Here is a 21,643-nt window from a genome sequence, read left to right as displayed (position 1 = left end):
GGATGGGGCTGGAGGGGGGTGGGGATGGGGATGGGATGGAAGGGGAATGGGGAGGGAGATAAGATGGGGGTGGGATGGGGAAAGGATGGAGGGGAGATGGGGGATGAAGTGGGGATGGGGAGGGGAGAGGGGATGGGGTGGGGATGATGATGGGATAGAAGGGGAATGGGGATGGGAAAGGGATGGGGATAAAGATAGAATGGGACTGGAGGGGGGATGGGGATGGAGATAGGATGGGGATGGGGATAGGATGGGGATGGGGCTGGAGGGGAGATGGGGATGGGGTGGTGGTGGGGATGGGGCTGGAGGAGGGATGGGGAGGACGGGGAAGCAGCCGGGTCCGATAGCAGCCGCTGGTGGTGTGACCTCACTCGCGTCCCGGGGGACATGAGCTCATGAGCAGAGCTGTGGGGAGGATTGGATTGTCGGGAGCAGCAGGATGGCCTGCGAGTGATCTCATCGCAGCCCCCGGGGAAGGGCGCTGGCTGCTGCCAGCCCGGCTGCGGAGGACTCAATCCCCGTCCCCACCTCAGCAATTAGTGATTGGCCTGCGATGACATCACTGATGACAGAGCTAACTGGGACAACACAGCAAAATTCCAGGGGAATTTCCCCTTCTCCAGGAGCTTAGCAGATAAAAGGATTTTGACAGGACAAACCCGAATCTTTCAGCCCAGATAATGTCATTGCAGATTAAGCATCCTTCTGGGCTAGTTTGCCACCAGCTGTCCCTGTGAACAGCGTGGGACAAAACAAACCGGGGGTGGCCCTAAATTAGACATTTACTCAGGCTTTGGTGAGGGTGGACAAAGGATGTTGCCCATTCTTTGAGTCTCTTTTGAGAGAGAAGCATTTCAAGCAGCACACTTCCCCCTCCCCACCTTTCCTTCCTTGAGGTCTTCAGGAAGGTTTGGTCCCTTTGAGTTTTAAATGCCCTGAGGGTTTAATTTCCAGCGCCAGTTTTTGTATCTGTGCACTGCACAAGAGCCAACACCCACCTGAGGGGGAGGGGAAGGATGCTGTCAAACAGAATTAATTTGATTCTTTGGGATTGCCTAAAAAGTTTTCAGGAAGTCTGGGACCACTTTACATTTAACCCCTGTACCTTCAGAAGGGGTGTAAGGTCAGAGATAACCTTGCTTTCCTTTTCTCACTAATAATAATAATAATATCTGCAATTTACATCACATTAATCCCATATTAACCTTTGTTTTTCTGCAGCATTTTCCAGACACACAATAACCTTCTCTAAAGTTTTTAATTCCAAAATGCTGCATAGCAGATTTCATCGATTTCAAATTTCAAGTTTAAGTTGACAGTAAAAAACCAAGTGAATATTTCAGTGACTTGTTCAGCTTGTGTTCAGCTGAGCCCTGTGGAGGAATGAAGGGATTTTTGTCCTTTCTGGGCACAGAGCTGAGGGGCTGCAGGGAAAGCTGCATCTCACGAGTGTGGTCTCTGCACCATTTAACAGTGCAGTGATCAGTGAGCACCAGCCCTGCACAAATTAAATGTTCCTCTGTTGACTTCCTGATAACAATCCTGTCTCACTTGCCTGGTTGTCTTGCAGGGAAAGTTTTATCTGATTATTGAGGAGCTGAGCCAGCTGTTCCGCTCCCTGGTGCCCATCCAGCTGTGGTACAAATACATCATGGGGGATGATCCATCCAGCAGCTACTTCCTGGGTGGCATCCTCATCATCATGTACAGCCTCTGCAAGGTGAGCAGCACCTCCTCAACTCCCCTGGGGAGCTGGGCCAGGGCAGCAGCACAGCTGAAGGGACAAATGCTCCTTTTGCTTGTGGCTGTCCCTGCCCAGGAGCACCTCTTGCTTCAGCTGCCGAAGCCTGTGGGCACTGCTGGGCTGGGGGAGGATCTGAGCCTGCTCCCAGGGTTGCATCAGACTCATGAAGTCATTGCTGCTCTGCTAATCCCTCTCTGCAGAGGCTGCAGGAGAAGGGGAGCTGGTCCTGGGGGAGCGGTGCTGGCTGGCTGCACACCTCCAGGTGTCACACAGAACAGGCTGCAGACACTCCTGGCTGTCCCTGAGCTTTCCTCTGCCACTCACAGCTGAGTGCAGCAGGGAGGGAAAGCAGCAGCCAAGTCCTGCCTGGAGAAAACAGGGTCCCATTCCAGGCCCTGCTCTGGCTGACACGAGTGATGGACAGGAGTAATTCAGATTTCTTCAAAAATAGGAGCACAGAGTTGGTACAGATGTAAATGAGTAGGTGTGATTTAGTCAGAGGAGTCCCAGGTGTAGAAATAACTGTATTTCTAGTGGTGTGTGTTAAACCCTGCCCAGGGGCAGGGCAGTAGCTGAAGCAAACTCTGATAAACCAGATGTTCACCCCTCTGAGAAGGGCCAGGCTCGCTCCATCCCAGATCCCAGTCTGTGCCTGTGGCTCTGCAGGACCAGCCTGAAAAATGAAGAACAGAGAATATATCCAAGCTGGAAACAGCTGAGAGGAGCAGAGCAATGCTGAAATACAGAGTATTGTGCAGGAGTAGGGTCCTGCAACCCCTCCTGTCCAGGGCTTTACAGTTCTTGTGAGCAAATCAGGCAGAGGAGGCCATGGCCAGTGAGCTGGTGTGGTCACAGCAGGCCTGAGCCCCAGAGGAGCAGAGCAAGCAGAGCCAGGTCAGGAGCAGCTCCCTGCACACTCCTCCAGCCCCAGCTCCTCTCCCTGTGCTGGGGGGAGGATTGGTGGCCCTTTCACAGGTGTCACTGCCTGGACCCACTGCAGCATCCAGCCCTCCCTGCAGACCACAGGTGGACCAGGGGCAGAGAGAGTCCAAGAACTGCAGGGCAGAGCCCAGCAGTGAGGCAGGCCCAGGGGAGGATGAGTCCCCCCAGCTGCTGGGGGTGCAGAGCAGGAGGACCTGGAGCAAGGCACAGCTCACCTGGACACAGCACAGCTCACCTGGAGCAAGGCACAGCTCACCTGGACAGAGCACAGCTCACCTGGAGCAAGGCACAGCTCACCTGGACACAGCACCTTCAGAGCACAACTCAGTGTGTGGTTTGAACAGAGAGGTGTCTGCTAAGGAAGGCAGGAGAATGTAAATCCCTCACTCTGAATTATTATGGATTTGAAATTAAGGGGCTCTCAGGCAAAGATATGGGAGTAGGAATTACAGTTCTTTATTAGGGAAAAAATAAAAGTAAAATAAAAATGCAGTAATATAAAACCCCACTGCCAGAGTGAGAGCAGTCCCTGTCCCTGTGTGTCAGGGTGGGGGCACAGCCCCATCCCATGGGGGCTCAGCCCTCCTGCAGTGCCAGCTGTGGTTCTGCTGCAGCAGGATCCTGCACAAGGGGGGAGTTTTCCTCTGCAGCTCCAGGGCTGCTGGAGATGGGCCTGCTCTCCCTCTGGGAATGCAGGGCAGGAGAAAGCTGCTCCTCTGGGAATGCAGGGGGCAAAGGCTGCTGTGCTGTTCCAGGGCAGATTGTATCCAGGTAGGAATGCTTGGCTCCTGCCCTGGGCACAGCATCTCCCCATGGGATGATGGAATTTGATCAGCCCTGCAGGGACACTCACTGGCCATGGACAGCAGAGATCTGCTGGAGGGAGGATGGGCTGTGGGAGAGATAAAGAAAACTGCCCCATGGACAGAGAGAACTGCCCCAGCTCTGACAGATGGGGGTAGAACACACAGCCCAGATAAATCTTGCATTTCCAGCCTGAGACACTCAGCCATGAGCTGAGACCTCCAGGGCTGAGCTGAGCTGGAGCTACTGGGCCCAGGGGCTGTGGGAGGAGAGCCCAGGTGAGGCTCCTCAGGCCTGGCACAGGTGGGAGCAGCTCCTTAGGGGTGAACTTGATGTTGCTGTCCTGTGAAGCCTTTATAGGCAGTGTTGGGGTGACCTGGGCTGTAAAAGCAGCTTCATTTTGGGAAGTTTGTGTCCAGGCCAGGGTCAGCCCTGTGCACACCAAGCCTTTGAGTGGAAGGGAAGGGGGAGCTCTTCTGCCAGTGCAGGGCATGGAGCCCTGGCTGTGCCCAGCCCATTTCCAGTCCCCAGAGCTGCAGGTCCAGCTCCTTCCCCGAGACACTGAAAATATCCCCAAGGAGTCCACATTAGCAAAGCCACAAACCACATTAGAAAAACCACAGAAGCCAATTTGGCACTGAGAGCTCCTGTGCTCCTGGCAAAATTCCAGGGCTGGGCTGGGGCTGTGTCCCCTTCCCTGCACAAAGGGCAGGAGCACTTCCAGGAGGCTGCTTGGAGCTGTGCTGGTGCCTGTCTGCCCTGTGGAGCCAGGAGCCTCTGCTTTGGGTGGAGAAATCCCAGCTGCTCACACACAGAGCACCCAGGTTGGGTTTTTTGCCTGTCCTGAGCAGCAGCACCCCCTGTGTATGACCCAGCTGGGAAGGGATGGCTGGTACAACAAAAAATGGGTGAGAAATGGGTGTTGGCTCTCTGAAAGATGCAGAGGGGTGCAGGGAGCTCCAGAGGGAAAGAAATAAGGGGGGAGTACAGGCTGGGAGAAAGGAAACATCAGAGCAAAGGCACTGGAGTCGTGCTGTAAGCAAAGCAAGCAGGAAAAGCTGGGAATTGCACTGGGGAAGAAAGGGCTGACCCCATCCTCAGGAGATGGGATGTCTGGGGCAGGTGGTGGCTGCTGGGTGGAAGCATTACTGGAAGGAGCCTCGAGCCCTGTGAGTGCTGCCTGGAAGCATCCTTGGTGCTGCATTTGCTTCCCCTTGCATTGCAGGATGAGCTCATTGGCATTCCCTGCAGTGAGCCCACTCCATCACTCACCAAAACCACTCCAGCAGCAGAAAGCCAGCTCCTCTCTGTGCCTCTGCTCTGCTGCTCCAGCTCTGCAGCCCCACAGCCTCCCCTGCCTCAGGTGACAGCCAGCAGCTCCTGCTGTGCCACCAGCCCCAGCTGCTCCTTGCACTGGCACTTTCTCACATCTTCTTTAGTTCAGTGAGCTTTCCCTGGGCTCTGCCTGCAGACAGGGAGGAGAAAATGATGGACTGGGTTAGGTTTTCAGGCTTCTTTTTCTTTTTTTCCTTCCCTTTCCCTTTCCCCTTTCCCTTTCCCCTTTCTCTTTCCCCTTCCCCTTTCCCCTTTCCCCTTTCCCCTTTCCCCTTTCTCTTTCCCTTTCCCCTTTCCCTTTCCCTTTTCCCTTTTCCCTTTCCCCTTTCCTTTCCCTGCTTCAGTGGGGTGGACAATTGTCCCCAGCCCAGGCTGGTGCCAGCCCCTCTCTGTGTCCTGTGAAGTCCCCACTTTGCAGTCAGCTGCTCCCAGAGCTTTTCTGGCCACCCTTCCCCACTGTCAATTCCCATTTATTACATATTTCATGATCACCATGAAATGTTTTTTGGCACCATTGTTACTTTTTCCCCTCTGAGTATGCATTTGGAGAATGTTTGCTGAGTTTCTGGGCTCACACACTCACACACACAGAGGTTTGGTGGGAATTGTCTAAAATGGGATGTGTTTTTTGCAGTCTTTTGACATCTGTGGCCGTGTGGGAAGTGTCAGGAAGGCACTGAAGGTCCTTTGCACCCCCCAGGTAAGGAATTAAATGTGGAGGAGCAGTCCCACAGTGGAACCTTGTTCCTGCTGAATGATAAAATTAAAAATTGCCCAGGACCACGGAATAAAACAGCGTTAGCCCATGGCTGGACAAGCTGGGGGACCTTTTGTGACATCTGCCCTGCCCCAGCTGTGCTGGGAGATTGTTCCTGTTCTGTCTGACTGTGTAATGTGCATTAATCCAGCTGCAAGGAGCTGACAAAACTTTGTAGGGCAGAGTGTGGGAAGGACTTTGTGGTGCCTGAAGTGCAGTGGCACTGAAAGAGACCCTGCAGGGCACGGGAATGATCCCAGGCACTGCATTCCACAGGGCTGATATTCACATCTGCTGCAGTGACTTCCATTTTAAAAGGGTAAAATCAAAGGCTGGAGAGGAAAAGAACCTCATCAAAGTTTGTTAGAGCTTATCTTGCTTATTCCCTGGGCCTGGGCTGGTCATTTTCCCTCAGCAGGTTTCTGTTTGCCCTAAATCTGTTACAGTGGGAGAAGCAACATTTCCCTTCCCTGTATTTGAGGGGAAGTGGGCAGCCTGTGGGTGCTGCTGCTGTTTCTCTTTCTTCCATTGTCTCCTGCTTGCTAATAGCAATAATAATCCCTCCCTCCATCTAAACACCCCTGCAAATGATGCTGAATTAATCCTCTCAGCTCCCTGTTGAGCTCATTAAATTCCATTATCCTTGCTGCACAAGTGGAGGCCCTAAAAGATGGAGTCAGCTGCAGGGGAAAGGCAGACAGGGAGCAGAGATCCCCCTTGCCCACACTGCTGTCCCTGTGGGGAATCTGGGGGTGAAAGCAATCTTGGTGCACTTTTACCTTTTCAATCCTTTCACCTGGGGTTTGTTTTTCCCCCCTGTCCCTGGCAGACCTATGGAGTCCGTGCCACGAGCCAGCAGTGCAGCGAGGCAGGAGACATCTGTGCCATCTGCCAGGCAGAGTTCAGGGAACCTCTGATCCTTCTGTGCCAGGTAAGAGCCCAAACTGCCCTGCTGCCATTCCCTCAGGGAGCTCCTGCAGGGGAGGGGGAGGCACAGCCAGCCTGGGAACTCCTGCAGGCCTCTGCTGGCTCCTGATCCAGCTCCTGGTGGGTGTTTATTGCCCTGGGGGTGACTGTGGGGTGGGCACAGCCTGGTGGGGCTGCAGTGAGCAGAGCCTTACCTGCCCCTTGAGAGGGCTGGGCACATTTAAAACTCCCTTTTGGTAACAGGGTTATCAAATTAAAGCCATCCTTGCACCAATGGTGCCTCTTAGCCTTGCTGTGAACATCTGTGCAGATGTTTCCAAGCTGGAAGCCCCTGAGGAGCTGCTTTTGGAGCTGCTTGGCAGAGCTGGGATTTGAGGAGTGACATTTCTGCTGACTCCTCATGTGTGGAGGAGTTCCCAGCTTCTCACAGCTCCTCGTGCTCCCTCCCTGCCCTTTTCCTGCTCTCCCAGTCTGGCACTGGGGGGAGCCTGGGGAGGGGCCAGTGCAGGAACCAGGGGAGGAGATCAGGGATGAAAACTGACTTTTACTGGAGAGGGAAACTGGGACTGCAGCATAAAGCAAATGCAAGGAGGAGGGGGAGAGAGAGGTCATGGGAGCTCAGTAAGGACTTAGATAACTTAGGGAGCTGAGGAGGGAAATGTGGCAGCAGAAAACCCTCTCAGCCCAGGTGCTGTAGGCCTTTGGAATGTTTGTTTCTAGTGCTGTTATTAGAAACCAGAGCTTTGGCAAACTGGGGTTTATTTCCCACGCCCTGTGAGTGCTGCCTGCACCAGCTGCCTCCCTACTGGTGCTGTGTCTTGGTTTGAACAGGCTGAGGAGGGCAGGAGCCTCCCCTGAAATGGAAAATGGAAACCTCCTCCCTCTGAATTGTTATCATTTTGAAATTAAGGGGCTCTCAGGCAAAGATATGGAAGTATGAAAATTAAAAATACAAATGCAATAGTACAAACAGAAAAACCCCACTGCCAGGGTCAGAGCAGTCCCTGTCCCCTGTGTGTCAGGGTGGGGGCACAGCCCCATCCCAGGGGGGCTCAGCCCTCCTGCAGTGCCAGCTGTGGTTCTGCTGCAGCAGGATCCTGCACAAGGGGGGAGTTTTCCTCTGCAGCTGCAGGGCTGCTGGAGATGGGCCTGCTCTCCCTCTGGGAATGCAGGGCAGGAGAAAGCTGCTCCTCTGGGAATGCAGGGGGCAAAGGCTGCTGTGCTGTTCCAGGGCAGATTGTATCCAGGTAGGAATGCTTGGCTCCTGCCCTGGGCAGAGCATCTCCCCATGGGATGATGGAATTGGATCAGCCCTGCAGGGACACTCAGTGGCCATGGACAGCAGAGATCTGCTGGAGGGAGGATGGGCTGTGGGAGAGATAAAGAAAACTGTCCCATGGACAGCAGAGAACTGCCCCAGCTCTGAGAGATGGGGATGGAACACACAGCCCCATTTCCAATGTGAGACATGGTGGCAGTCCCTGTGGCAGTGGTGTGACAGTCCCTGCGTCCCCAGCACGTGTTCTGTGAGGAGTGCCTGTGCCTGTGGTTCGACCGCGAGAAGACGTGTCCCCTGTGCCGCTCGGTCACCGTGGAGACGCTGCGCTGCTGGAAGGATGGCACCACCTCTGCCCACCTGCAGGTGTACTGACAGCCAACAGGCACCTCTGCCCACCTGCAGGTGCACTGACATCCCATCAGCTCACCAGGCACGGAGCAGGACAGTTCAGGATCCCTGCTCAGTTCTGTTGTCAGTCCTTCTTCCAGCTCTGAGCCAACAGAACAATTGTGACTGGCCACAGACTTTGCCCTGGAAGGAAGGGGAGGTGTGGGTTATGTTGTGGTAAACTCCAGGGTGTTTCTGGAGCTCACAGGGCTGTAAGGTGTTTGGGATGTTTCCTGTTTTCCTTTCAGTATGGACAAACACTGTGTGTCCAGGGCAGGGAGCTGTGAGTGCCTGTGCTGAGCAAAGCTGTGCTCTGGCTGAGGAGCTCCACATTCCCTGCCCTGCATTCCCTGAGTCCATCACTTTAGAGAATTGCACAGCACCTCTCTCTGAGAACTCTTCCCAAGCAGTGCTTCAGAATCTCCTGTCCACAGCTGCAGTTGCAGAAATGTCATTTCCCAGCTGCTGTTTTTCCAGTTGATGTCACAAATGGCACGTGCTGTCACCTTAGGAAAATCACAGGGAGCTTGGGAAGGACCCTGCCAGTGAAGCTGGAAATGACACCTCCTTTCCCTGGAAATGTTCTTCCTCTTTCATTTTCATGGGGAGACTTTCTGATTTCCCAATCTCTGGGGAGAGCAGAGGGAGGTTGGAGTTGAGTTGGGTTTGCCTGGATGGAAATTCAGCTCCTGTCTAAGAGCATCTCACAAACTCAGTGTCCCTGCCCTGTGCTCCTCAGCCAGGACCTGCCTGGCTCCTCCAGCAGGGAAAACCAGAGCCTTGAGCTTCAGCAGGAGCTCCTGAGGAAGGAGATCCCTGGCAGGAATTAACAGGAATTCACCCCATCCCTGTGCTGAGGGAGCTGCTGAGGTTCTCCAGCAGCACAAGCCCTCAGAGGGAGCTGCTGTTTGTTCTGGAGCTTTCCCTGTCCCCAAACCCCCTCTGCTCCCGCCCCCAGGAGCAGCAGCATCCCCCCAGCTCATTGCCATGGAGATTGCTGAAGGGCAGGAAGAGGCTCCTGAGGGAAGGAGGTTCTGACTGTGCTGATGGAAACTCCACAGGGAGGAATTAAAGCAAACAGGAGCCGATGGGAACAGGAGTAAAGCTCCACATTTCTTTGGAAATAAGCTCAGTTTGGCTGAGGAGGAGTGGTGAGAGCAGAGCCTGAGCTGGGCAGAGTCCAAACCTGGCTTGGGAGGTCCAGGGAAGCAGAGCAGGAAAAGCTTTGATTTCCAAACCAAAGTGATGTCAAATCCTTGTCTAATGGACCCTGTGAAAGTGGGGAACTGAGCCAAGGAATCCCATTGCTCCCCTATCTTTGGGATGGGAGAGTGTTCAGAATAGCAGGGAGCAAGGTTTTCATTGGGCATAAAAAATGTGATATGTGATAGCCTGGAATATTGACCAGGAAAAGGGAAATCAGTGATTCCATGGGCAGGGAGTTTCTGAAAAGCCTCAGTGTCACTGCAGTGCCAGTGAACCCAAGGCTTGGTGTTCCTGCTTTCAAACTGTTTGAAAAGCTGCTTCTCATTCTGAATTTTTTTCTCTAAATGCTCCTGGAAAATGTGTTTGGAGGAATGTAGGAAAAGCTCAGGAGGAAAGTGTAGGATACACTGCTTCAAAATTCGGTTTTTATTGGTGGTAAGGCAGGAAATCAAAGGGAAAGTGTGGGTTTGCAATCCTAAAGTTTTGGGGTTGTTTTTTTTTTGGGAGGATAGTCCCACCTTCTCCTAGAACATGACACTTGGACCAGAAAACATCCAGGGGGAACTTCAGTTCCAGAACCTGCTGATTTCCATGGGAAAACGGGGAAGGCTGTGAAAGGAAATTCCTCAGAGAGAGGAAATAAAACCCGGAGCCTTTTTTTGCCATTGAACAGTTATTTTTCTTTTTTTTTTTTTAATAAATTCCTTATAAATATGTACAAAGAGTCTCAGCATATGAAATTCCTTTTACAAAAGAGAGAAGCCCCATCCAGCCAGGACCAGGAGCCTCCTGGAGCTCCAGGAACTCCGAGCAGAGGCCCTGCCCTTGCTTTGGTGAGGGGAAACCTGCACAGTGACCCTGCTGGAGTTTCATCCCAATGGTTCTGGATCAGCAAAATGCCAGGAATTGGGCATTCCCTGCCTGTCATTCCCTGGGCAATGCCCCTGGCAGAGACTGGGGAATTCCCAGTGGCCTCAGGACTAATGAGGATGGATGGATGGGAGGGTTTTGTGATAAACTGGTGAATGACTGGAAAAGGGATGCTGTAAAAACCCAGGGAATTAAATCCCACTGCAGCTGGGTTTGCTCTGCTTGCTTTGCTCTACAGCCACCTGTAACTGCTGATGGAGTAACTAATAAAGGTGTAAGTGATAATGGTGTGACTGATAATGGCCATTTAATCCTCAGATGCTTTCAGTGAATATTTATCAAGCTCCAAAGTCACTTCCTGTAAATATTAAAAACCTTGGGAAATTCAAGCACTTCAGTGATTCCCTCAGAGTGGACACTGAAGTCACAGCAAAATTCACTCCTGTACTCAAATAAATATTTGAAAAAAAAAAAAAATTGTATTTTGTGGTGTAAAGACCCAAGGCAGGAGCAGCAGGTGAGGATCCCTCTCCTCAGACTGGCTGGTCCTAGGGAAGCCCAGTTCCCATGGAATTCACAGTTCCCCCAGCCCTTGGACCTGGAATTGGCATGGCCAGAGTCTCCTCACTGTTGTGATGAGATGGAAAGTTCAGCTCACACACAGCAAAGTTCCACAAGAACGAGGCTGAGTTTGAAGCCTGGATTGAAAATCAAATTTGCTGGGAGCAAAGTGGCTCCAGGGAAAGGTGTGCACCTGCTGGGGAGCTGGGACACGGCCAGGAGGGCTGGATAATGTGTCCAGGATTCAGTGTGGAGCCTCAGGTGTCTGTTCCATACACTCCAGGCTCCTGTCGAGATCAGGGACAGATGTTGTGTAGGAAAATTGAATATTATGGGCTATTCTGTCCTCACTGGGGCCATTTCTCACAGGGCAGTGCAGTTTTCCAGCTGGGAATGCCTCATTCCAGGCTGGCTGTGGACAGACACTGCACCAGTTTAACCAGTTCAGTTTGTCATGGATTTCAACAGCAGGAACTGCTTCTGCTCATGCTGAGGGTTTAAGAGAGCTTTTTAACTTTTACTGTGATCTAGAAACAAAACAGACTCACAAATCAGATGAGGCTGATCCAAGAAGTGTTTAAGGAGGATTTAAGGGAGTTGCTCTAGCGATGGGCTTGGCTCAGAGGAATTCCTGCCTCCCTGCTCTGAAGCAGGAGCAGGATGGGATCCCCCCTGGGCACTGCCAGCTCCCTGCTTTGGGTGCTGCCCCTCCTGGGCACACCAAGCTGTGGGACAGGAGGCCTGGGCCCATTTCAGCTCTTTTACTGCTGAGAAGGATTCTGCAGGAGAAGAGGAAGGAATGTGGAGCTCATGGGCCAAGCCCTGCCCCGGGGTAACCCACCACTGCCGAGTTCACTGGCCCAAGGAGCAGCCGGAGCAGGTGGCAGCAGCCCACACCAGGCTGCTCTTTTACCTTGGAATATGGAATTCCAGGTTGTGCCGGGAGCTGCCTTGGCAGAGAACTGCTTTAAAGATTCATGAAGAGTTCCCTCCCAGCCCTGCTCTGCGCAGACTATGAGCTCATAAGTGAGCTCTGAAACCCGAGAGGGCTCTGTTTCTGTTTCTCCACCGGGAGAGCCCTCCCGGCTGACCCAACCCAGGGATTGCTCTGTGAGAAAACAAAAGGGCCAGAGGGGAACTGTGCCGGTTTCCTGCCCACAGGAGGGGACTGGGAATTTCCAGGGAGCTCACAGCACCCTTCCCTTTCCGTGCAAACACCAACCAGGGGAAAAGCAGATCTTGTAGAAAGGATAAAAACACTCCTTGTCAAAAAATGGAGGCGTTCAAGGATAGCAATTACACCACAAAATGTAAGGCTTTGACAAATCCGTACCCTCAAAAAGGAATTCCAGTTCTGTACAGGGAATTCTGGCTACAAAACTCCAAAACTTCACCCTCAGTTCATGCGAAACATCCAGTTTGGAACTACAAAAGTGAAGCAAACCAGGAACAAGGCAGGATTTGGGGTACCAGACCTGCTCTGGTTTCCACTTGGGAAGCACCATCCCTGTGGCTGTTCCAGGCTGGGCAGGAAAAGTCTGTTAACATTTTTTGCTGACTGTTTGGAGCCCCTGAGGAGAGCAATCCCCTGGGAGCTCTGAGGTTTGGGAATTTTCACAGACAAGCCTGTCCACGGAGGGTTGGGACTGAGGGAGATCAGCCAATCCCTGCACTGGGGCTGATCACAGATCTGGGGGTTCTCCCGAGGTGGGGAGGACAGAACTTCCTTTCCTTTTCCTTGCCTGTGCTGTTCCAAGGGAATTGAAACACTGGGAACAGCCTGAAGGCTGCAGCCCCCAACAGGCAGGGCAGTGCCAGCTGTGTGCACAGGGAAAATGGAATGATGCCTATTCCAGGTGAGAAGTTTATTACATTCAGAGCTGATAAAGGTGAGGGATCTGTGGGAGAGCCTCTGAGGGTGGGACCCAGCTCTGGGCCTGTCCCAGGGCTGGGAGGATGTGCAGGGCAGAGCTGCAGGGGCTGTGCCCTACAGCCAAGTGTCACATCCATGGTTCCTCTTCAAGTGGGATTGTGCAATTCCACAGGCACAATTTCACTCCCACATTCCAGGGGTTTGCAGAAATTGGTATTTTTAAGGCTCTGCCCAGCACTGCTGGAATCAGCTGAGGCTCCTCCTTTTGTTAGAAAGGCTCCTCCTTTTGTCACTGTAGGAGACTGAGCTGGGAGGAGGTTCAGGATGCTGAGGACCACCCCAAGGGTATGGACAGACAGACTACACGGAGCTACACCACCCCTCCCAACACTGCACATCACCAAGGCTCTTCACTAGGAACCATCTGCTCTTCCAGCAGAGCCCTTGCTGCTGTTTGGGAATGGACTTGGATCAATATCAGCCAGGAAAAGTGTGCAGGGGCTCAAAACACTGCAGTGAATATTTGATAAAGGGAGAATTTAGCTAGCAGGTTGCTTAGAAACATTTCTCCTGCAGCAGTGGAAAATGCAGGGTCTCACTGGACACAGAGGCCACTCAGCTTCTTCCTGGGCTGGGTGAGGGGTGGGAAGTATTTTTAAAAGACAAGGAGCCAAATTTCCTTCAGAAATCGGGTTCTAACATTCCTTTATGCCTTTGAAAATGCCCTCCCTGCCGTGGCAGGGTCAATTTTCTGGTGCAAATATCTGAAGGTAGGAAAAATGTTTCTAAAAAACTGTGCACAGGTTGCTGTATGTGGAAGGTACCCGAAATCTGACGGTAGTTTTGGCTGCAAGGAAAAAAGTGCTCAGTACTAGACTGAAAAAAGCCCTTTGACTTCTAAGGCCAAGTTCTCCTGTTATCCCCTGCTCTAGTGATCAGTCTGGATAAGAGTTCTCTTCCCTGGTTCATGGGATGTGGGACTGAATAAATCACCATGCAGGAGAATTCCCAGCTCTGGAGCTGCAGAAAGTGCTGCTCTAGCAGACTTTGATGTGCACACTGCAGTGGAAAGGGCCCTGTGTCCTTTCCACCTCAGTGCCTGCTGCTTCCCAAGCTCCACACTGTCAAAAATAAAAAAGAACTGCTCCAAAGAAAAGGAGTTTTATAAAGTTCTGGGGTAGATTATTTGTTTTGTCTTAGTTTCTGCAGAGATTGAAAGAAAGAAAAAAAAAATAGCACCTTCTCAACAAGTCTTATTTTTTGCTATCTTGTGTATAAATATCAATAACCAAAATAGATCTTTCCTTGTCCCACGTTTCAGAACATCCTCTTGGGGAAACTGTAGCACCACAGAGAGGCAGTTTAGCCCCAGACAAATATTAAATGTAGCACCAGAGAAACTAAAGTCATAGGAAAGCTGCTCTCCCCTGGTGCCAGAGCATGAATATTTACACACACAAACTGCTGTCCGAGCCGCTCCGCACCCGCTCCCCGCCACGCCTGGGCCGTGCCCGCCACGCAGCACGTTTGGAATTCTCAGGATTACAAATCTGGGTGTAGAGATTCCTCCTCATCCCGCTGCAGAAATGGGCCAGCAGGGCAGTGGGTGGTGTCCAGCAGGGCCAGCAGCAGTGCCAAGGCTCGGCCTGCAGGAGCAGGGCTGCTCACGGCAGCGATCTACAGGGAATGTCGCTTACGCTCTCGACAAGGCATGCACGCGTCCACGTCTGCATACACAGGGGTTACATTCTTCTATATATAAGCAGGTTTTGTGTCTCTGGTTTGCTGCTGGGCCCTTGAACAGCTCCTTCCGGGCAAATCCTCCTTCTCACGTCGCCCAAAGCACTTCCAGCATCTCCCACTTCTTTCTTTCTCTCCACTCTTCACAGCTGCTGCTCAGGCTCTGGATTCCCTGGAGGAAAAGGGGAAACAATTTTCTCCAAGGGCACAGGGTTTGTTCCAGCCTAAGAAAGCAAAAGAATGGGATTGGGTGTTAATTATGTTGATGCATTGGGCACAATAAAAGCTTCTTTTAAATTTATGCTTGAACCCTCCTACTAAATTTACGGACAAGAAGAAGTGTGGAGTTTATGGGGAGGAGGGTTTGTGGCTCAGACAGGAGATGATGCCTTTGGCCCTGGGTACTGCAGATTTTTGGGAGCTCTCCCCCTTGCAAGGCTCCTTTTGGGCGCTCCATCTTCATTTACACTGCGTTAACAAAAAGGTGAACTTTTAGGGAAGCCATTAAATTTGTTCCAGGTAGGCAGTGGGGTGCACAGAGTATCACAGGAGACTGCAAGAACTCACTCATCCCTGCCTCTGCCACTGATTAGATTTGTGGCCTTGGGCAAACCACTGCTTTCAGTTCTGCTGGAAAATGAGGGCACTAATAACTTCCCTGCCTCACAGGTGGGCTGCGAGCCTTAATTAATAAAGTGCTCAGAGAAAAGCACCCATCTAAGTGCAAATTAGCAGGAGAGGTGCCCAAGGGGCATCTGCGATGAAATTCCCATTTCCCAGCGTTTGTCCCCCAGTTTGTTGACAGCAGCCCTGGCTGGGGCAGATGCCGTGGATATCTCGTTGGCAGGGGGTGACAGTGAGAGATCCTGGAAAAACCTGCGCGGAGAAACCTCCGCCGGCCGCCGGGATGAGGTGATTTCACCGCGGGGAGAGGGGGGAGTCGCTGACGGTGCAACCGCAGCAGCAATGAAGTCACAGCTAATTAGGGCTGGCCAACAGCTCCGGGGCAGATCCCGAGCTGCCTTACTCCGGAATCCCTCCCCTTCCTGCTGTCCTGCCCCGCTCATGCCAGCGGGAAGGTAGCAGGAGACAGCCTTGGGATGGGCTGAGCCTCCAGGGACAGAGGTGAGCTGTGGTGCTGGCACGGACTCAGAGCAGAATCACAGAGCATCCCGAGTGGGAAGGGACCCACAGGGATCACCAGCCCAGCTCCCGACTCCAGGACACCCCAGCAATCCCCCCCTGGGCCTGGGAGCAAACACAGCCTTGGGGCTGTGACCTTTCCCTGTCCCAGCCACCTGGAATGTCTCTGTTCCTCGGCAGGAGCCTGAACCACGAGTCTGCTTTATCCCAGCTGCTGCCAGCTGCCCACAGGATGTGGCAATTGCAGCCTCTCCCTCCCTCCCTCATTCCCAGCCCTGCTTTCTGGTTCCAAGGGATCTGAGGCACCCCTGGGAATGGCAGGACGGAGGAAGGCCGGGATGAACCCCCCAGAGGTGAAGCACATTTCCAGCCTGGCTGTGATCGAGGCTGTCAGCCATCCCCATCCCAGGGCTGCTGCACCTCCAGGCTCCATCTCCCACATCCCACCTGCCCTCTGGAAGTACTGGAGTATCCCAAAGTGCTTCAGCAGAGCTGCTCGGCTCTTTTGGCAGAAGGTAAATAGGAGAGGTGTTTGCTGTGTGGGGAGGGACAAACACAGCTACACAAATCCAGCAGCTGGGCACAGGGAGTCAGTGCAGAGCTCCAGGGATAGCCCAGGGCTTGGAATGCACCCTGCTTCCCTGTGTGCTCAGGGACAGGCACACAGCTCCACGGGAACATCACCAGGAGGGGAGTTGGTACCTCAGTCCCCACACAAATGCCAGAATTCCCCAGAGCAGGGCACAGCTGTGCTGTGAGTGTGGCACTGTACAAAGTGGGAGGATGAGGTGGGATATTTACTCAAGTTACACTGGAATAAAGACTTCAGGAGTTGATTAAAGGATTTCCTCCACAGCAAAACCATTTAATCCTTATTTTTTATTTCTCCTGTAGCAGCACTTCCAACTGCCAAGCTCTGAACCCTTGTCCTGCTGTGCCACCCATGGCTGGCAACAGATCATCCGTGGTGTCGCTGTATTTTACAAACTGTCTCTCCGTGTCACTTAACATATAGAAAATCTATAAAAACCTGTAAAAGTTGATAAATCCTAGAACATCTTGAACTCCAAGCGATAAATCTGCTCCAGGGCAGGCAAAGAGCTCAGCACAATGTTTATGCACCTCACAAGCCCCATTCTGAGGGCTTAAATGGCTCTTAAGTTTTGCATCAGCCTCGTGCTGGCCTTCTGCAGGAAGGTGAATTTCATGGAAAGAATAAAAGAGAACCCCAGAATTCTGGCCCTGAGCCCATCTCTCAATAAACCAATTTTGAATATCCTAGGCTGTGTTAAAGCCATTTCTGGGTGCATATTGGCTGCATTGCCAGTATCTGACTCATTAATGGAATATACTTTGAGCCAATTCTGATCTCATTTATAGCACCGTAAATCCAGGGCAACCCAATTGACTCCAGTGGAGTTACTCCAAATTTCCCACAATAGGCACTCAGCAGACAGAGCAAAATTTGGTACTTTGGGTCTGAAAAAGGCTGGGGAAAGCCAAACTACATCCCATTTGTACTGAGGTGGATAGTAAGTTGGAAAGAGAACCAGCATATCCCTTCTGTAGAGCTGCTGAAAAATTGATTATTTTATGTGCCATTCTTAAAAGGCTGAAACTTTGGGGAAAACTGTCCACAACTATCAACATTTTCATTTCCTTATAAAATAAAAGGAGTTATGGCTGAGTGCCTGTATGAAAAGTGCAGTGTCTATTGGAAACATGGATGGGAACGATAAGGGAAAATTCACTTCCTCTGAAATTTTTTTCATGGGAACTGACATTCCTTTTGGTGATGAATCCCTCTGCCTGGGCATTTAGGGAGAGACTGATTTTGCTCAGAAAGTTGCCCTCAACCATTGCACAAAGGAAACAATAAGGTTAAGAGACAACAAATGGTTTTGGCTACAAAACCACCTCAGCCAACCTCACCACATCCCGGTGCTTTGACACACACAGGCAGCTCCACTTCCCGATTATCCGGAATTCTCCAGCCTTATCCCACAGCTTAACCAAAAAACCCAAGCTGCTTTTCTCATGGATGCTGAGTGGGATGGGCATGAAACGACTCAGGTAGGGGGTCCCGTGTCTCTTAGCACTCCTCTGACTGATTTGTATTCAGGGAGGGGAGGAGAAGCCACCTTTGGGCAGCACCTGCAGGAAGCCAGAGCAGAGTTTGAGCTGCCGGCTCTGGCAGCAGCTGGAAAAAGGAGTTGTGCTCACGGCTACTGTGTCAGCATGGAACTGCTCCATTTAAAGGGATTACGGGGGCCACTCGCTTGGCACACGTCCCACTGCTAATAAACAAAATAACAGTTATTGATATATTGAAAGGGAAAAATATCCCCAAGGGCTTGGATCGCTGAGGGCACGCTGGAGGCAGGGACTAAACGAGGCACAATCGCTGCCGTCCCCGCGCAGCAGCAGCTTAATGAGGGAACAAGGGCTGGGCACAAGCCCTGTCAAATTCCCAAGCAGCCCCATCCGTGTACACTCACACTTCATTAGCATCTCCGCGGGAGGTGGAAGGGCAACTTGGAAGACCAAAAAACAATTAGGACGGGGTTCAGGAGTGCTAGGGACGAACTGGGAAGAATGGTGTGTCCGGGAGATCTTCGTATAGGAAGAGCAGGGAACCCAGACAGTAAAAAAATACATTTGGGCTCCAATCCTCCCACAAAGACCGTCCTGCTTGGCCTCAGTCCACCCGTGGAATGAGCCATTCCGGGGCTGCTGTTTGTTTGTGCAAACTCTGATGTTTGTCGGGAGAATTAATGCTGAAGGTTTTCTTTCTTCAATTTAACTGCGAGGCTGGGCCGAGGGTGGCAGGGACCTTTGGCTTTTTTGAGCAGGATGCTTGCCACTGGGAAGGGCTGGCTTTTTCCTGATCCAGGAGGATAAACAACAGAGCCTGCCTCTTTGTGTGAGGGACACACACGGGATGCACAAGGCTGGATGTTTGTCCTGGTGCAGAACCAGCTCTCTGCATCTCCACTGCCTCTGGTCCTTCGTTTGCTCTGCTCTCCTGCACAGCTCAGTGGGACACCTCCAGAAATCTTATCAACCCAGTTTTAATACAGATAATTAACTGCACTGAGACTTTGGACAGAGTGGCTCTGCATGAACCTCGCAGCAAACAGTGGGGGGAATTCCTGGCAACACAGTGGGCACGGAACCAGGCTGGTGGAGCTGGCAGGGACAAGCAGGGTTTGATTTTAATACACTGCCACTCCTGAACTAACAGAGCGAAATACAAGTGACATTGTATGCCAAACTGGCACCTGACAACTATACTTCATGCCCTGGTTGGATGTTTCAAGGTGATGTCAGATTACATATTACAAAACTACCAGTTGCAAAGCATCCAGCCCCAAATCCCAAGCAGGGTCCGCAGATGCAAGCTGCTCACACAGAGTGGCCCTCATCCTGCTCCCACTGCCATCAGCCAGGGCTGTGGGAGCAGGAGGGGTTCCCTGGAGCACGGGATTATTCCCTGAGCTGTGCTGCTCTGTGAAGCCACACGGAGCTCAGGGAACAAGCACCAATCTCCTGCCTCAGAGGCTCACAGCAGCCAACACTGCTGCCTCTTGAAAAAGCAGGAGGGGAACTCGAGGAATAACCCAAGTTGAAACTGGCCTTTTCCTCTTTTCTCCATTCCTTCTGCAACCACCAGATCATGAGACAAAGGCTGACTCTGCAGGGCACTCATTAACTGTACGAGTTACTCTCCTCTTACCAGGCTTTCCATGAAATCCAAAGATCACAAGTGGTTAGAGGCTGGACTTCCCAGCTTGTTGCAGGATAATGTTATTGTCACTGCAGAGTTCTCTGAGGATGGCAGAAAAATGCCTGTTTTGTTCAGAAATACTCTGCTGAGGTAATCAAACACTGTCTTACCTCATCTCCAAGGCTAACCCAGCTCACTGCACTGTCACTGGGGCTCTGAGACACTGCAGACTGTCAGAAACCTCCACTGGTGAAAGCAAATTACTGCTCAGGATGAAAATATTATTAATGGCCAGAATAACCGAGGAACTGAGGTGCAGATGACAAAGTTAATTATTCTGGGCTTGCATTGTATTTTCATCTGCAGCTTGGTCACTTGTGCCTTAGAAGCATGGCAGGAGTGGGACAGGTTGCACACAGGGACAGCCAGGAGTGTCACCAGCCTGTTCATCTGTGCCTTTATCCCTGAAACCGCTTCCCATCACTCACCAGGAGCTCCTTTTCAGCCTTACATGTGTATTTGTGTCCAGGAGCACTTGGAGGCAGCTCAACACTGTCTGTGGCAGCCTTTGAAGCCATGGGCAGGACGGTGCTGCCCATGGAATTCGCCTCGGAGGCGCCCAGGATAATGCTTGGCTTTTCCACAGCCTCTCATCAAAGCCATTTATAAGCAACTGGTGGGCAGAAATGGAAGTGAGCACTCCAGGATCAACAGCAGAAGAGATTGGGGGGAAAAGAATAGTGTCTGCCCAATAAACCTTCACAAAAATTAATACTCCAAACAGCTTTGGCCTCGTGGGATTGCCAGCAAGTCTGGGCTGAGCGTGTGCATGGATCACCGGGGCCAGCTGACAGGCTCGCTCTGCCAGCCCTGCTCACCTGCCACCTTCTCTGCTTGGGACGGAGTCCCAGACTGGGCAGGGAGGAATTTCCCTGGCTTGTCAGAAAGAAATGGACATTTGAGACATTAGATAAGGGAGACCACTGCCGTTCCCCCTTGGATTTCGGCTCTGTTTGTGCTCAGAGAGGCCAGCAAGGCAGACGGGTGGGTTTGCTTCCAAACACTGGAACCAAACTTGCCACAAACTGACGGGGAGGGAGAGATGTGTTTGCTCTGCTCCTGACCACAGTCCCACACCACTGACACCACCTCTGAGACAACATCCAGCGCCTGCTTTTATAGAAATTGAGGCTTCAATTCGCCAAAACCCCACAGTTGTCCTCTGTTTTTGTTTCAAAGAAAGCTTTCCAAAGGTGACCAGCGGAGCCTCCCGCCAGACACAGCAGTTGTGGCTCAGATGGATGGCAACAATGCCCCCCCACAGTGTGCACACACAGTGCAAACACACAGACCTGCTGGAAAACCTCATTTTTAAACTCTCTGATAACCTGACTTCCCCTCCACGCTGCCCTATCCAAGCTGGTGGGATACCAGTGCATGCTGAAAGTTAGACGTGCACTGAAATTGTTCCCTCAACACGGACAGACACTGGGGGGTGTTTATGATGCAATTTACAGCACCCAAAAGAACCAGCAGTAACTGGGCTTGGGTGCTTTTCCTGGCCACTGGCTTGGGAGAACCCTCAACACTGGGCAAGGCATTATCCAAAACGCAGAGCCAATGTCCCAGGTGCCCTGCTGGAAAGTCCAGTGGAGACATTCCACCACCCAGTGCCCCACCGCACCCGCGGGTCTAAAGCCCACCAGGGAATGACAGGACACAGGGAAAGTTTCTCCACGCAAAAAAAGGCTGGAGGTCTGGCAGGCACGGGTGTGCGGGGCACCCTCCAGCTCTCGGGACCGGCAGCAGGGGCAACACTGGACCTGCTCGGCTTCCCCTGAGCTGCCCCGCGCCGCTGCCGGGCATGGAGCTCAAACTGCCCCACAGGAGCACGGGTGGCACGGGCGGAGGGGAGCCACGGGGGTAGAAGCCGTGAAAAGTTTGGGGAAGGGGAAAGGAGGCGTTTGAGGAGCGCTGAGAAAAGGGGAGAGGACAGAGGAAAAGTGGGGATGGAGGGGACGGGGGGAGAGGTGAGAGCGACAGGTCGGTGCGACCCGGCACCGGCAGTCCAGGGAGAGGAAGAGACTGGGGAGAGGAAGAAGGGTAGGAAAAGGAGAGCGATCGGCGCGACCCGGCAGCACGAGCAGCCCGTGGCTCGGTGCGCCGCCGCGGTCAGCCCCCGCATCCCGGCGAGGCGCGGGTACCGCGGACAGCGCGCTCCGCCGGGCCGGACCGAGCCGAGCCCCCGCGCCCGCTCCCGTCCCGAGCCGAGCCCCGCCGGCCGCCCCGTCCCGCGCCCACCTGTTGCGCGTCCCGCCTGCTCCCCGCTCCGTCCAGCGCCCCTCTCC

The 21,643-nt window shown here is 52.6% G+C and overlaps 1 protein-coding gene across 1 annotated transcript in view; it reads left to right on the top strand.

Moving 5' to 3' along the window:
- RNFT2 (ring finger protein, transmembrane 2) overlaps positions 1-8,160 on the top strand; it is a gene marked incomplete at its 3' end in the record, with an annotated part of 28,436 nt that extends 20,276 nt beyond the window's left edge. Inside the window, exons 8-11 of the mRNA XM_084217286.1 lie at positions 1,571-1,720; positions 5,460-5,525; positions 6,412-6,513; positions 8,026-8,160. Coding sequence (XP_084073412.1) covers positions 1,571-1,720; positions 5,460-5,525; positions 6,412-6,513; positions 8,026-8,160 — 453 coding nt within the window. The remainder of the gene's footprint in view (positions 1-1,570; positions 1,721-5,459; positions 5,526-6,411; positions 6,514-8,025) is intronic.
- Between the last annotated feature and the right edge of the window lie 13,483 nt (positions 8,161-21,643).

Source organism: Fringilla coelebs (genome assembly GCF_963513975.1).
Source record: "Fringilla coelebs genome assembly, chromosome: 17".
NCBI lineage: Eukaryota > Metazoa > Chordata > Aves > Passeriformes > Fringillidae > Fringilla > Fringilla coelebs.
The sequence above is the reverse complement of the archived record's forward strand: the minus strand, read 5'-3'. Positions and strand labels throughout refer to the sequence as shown.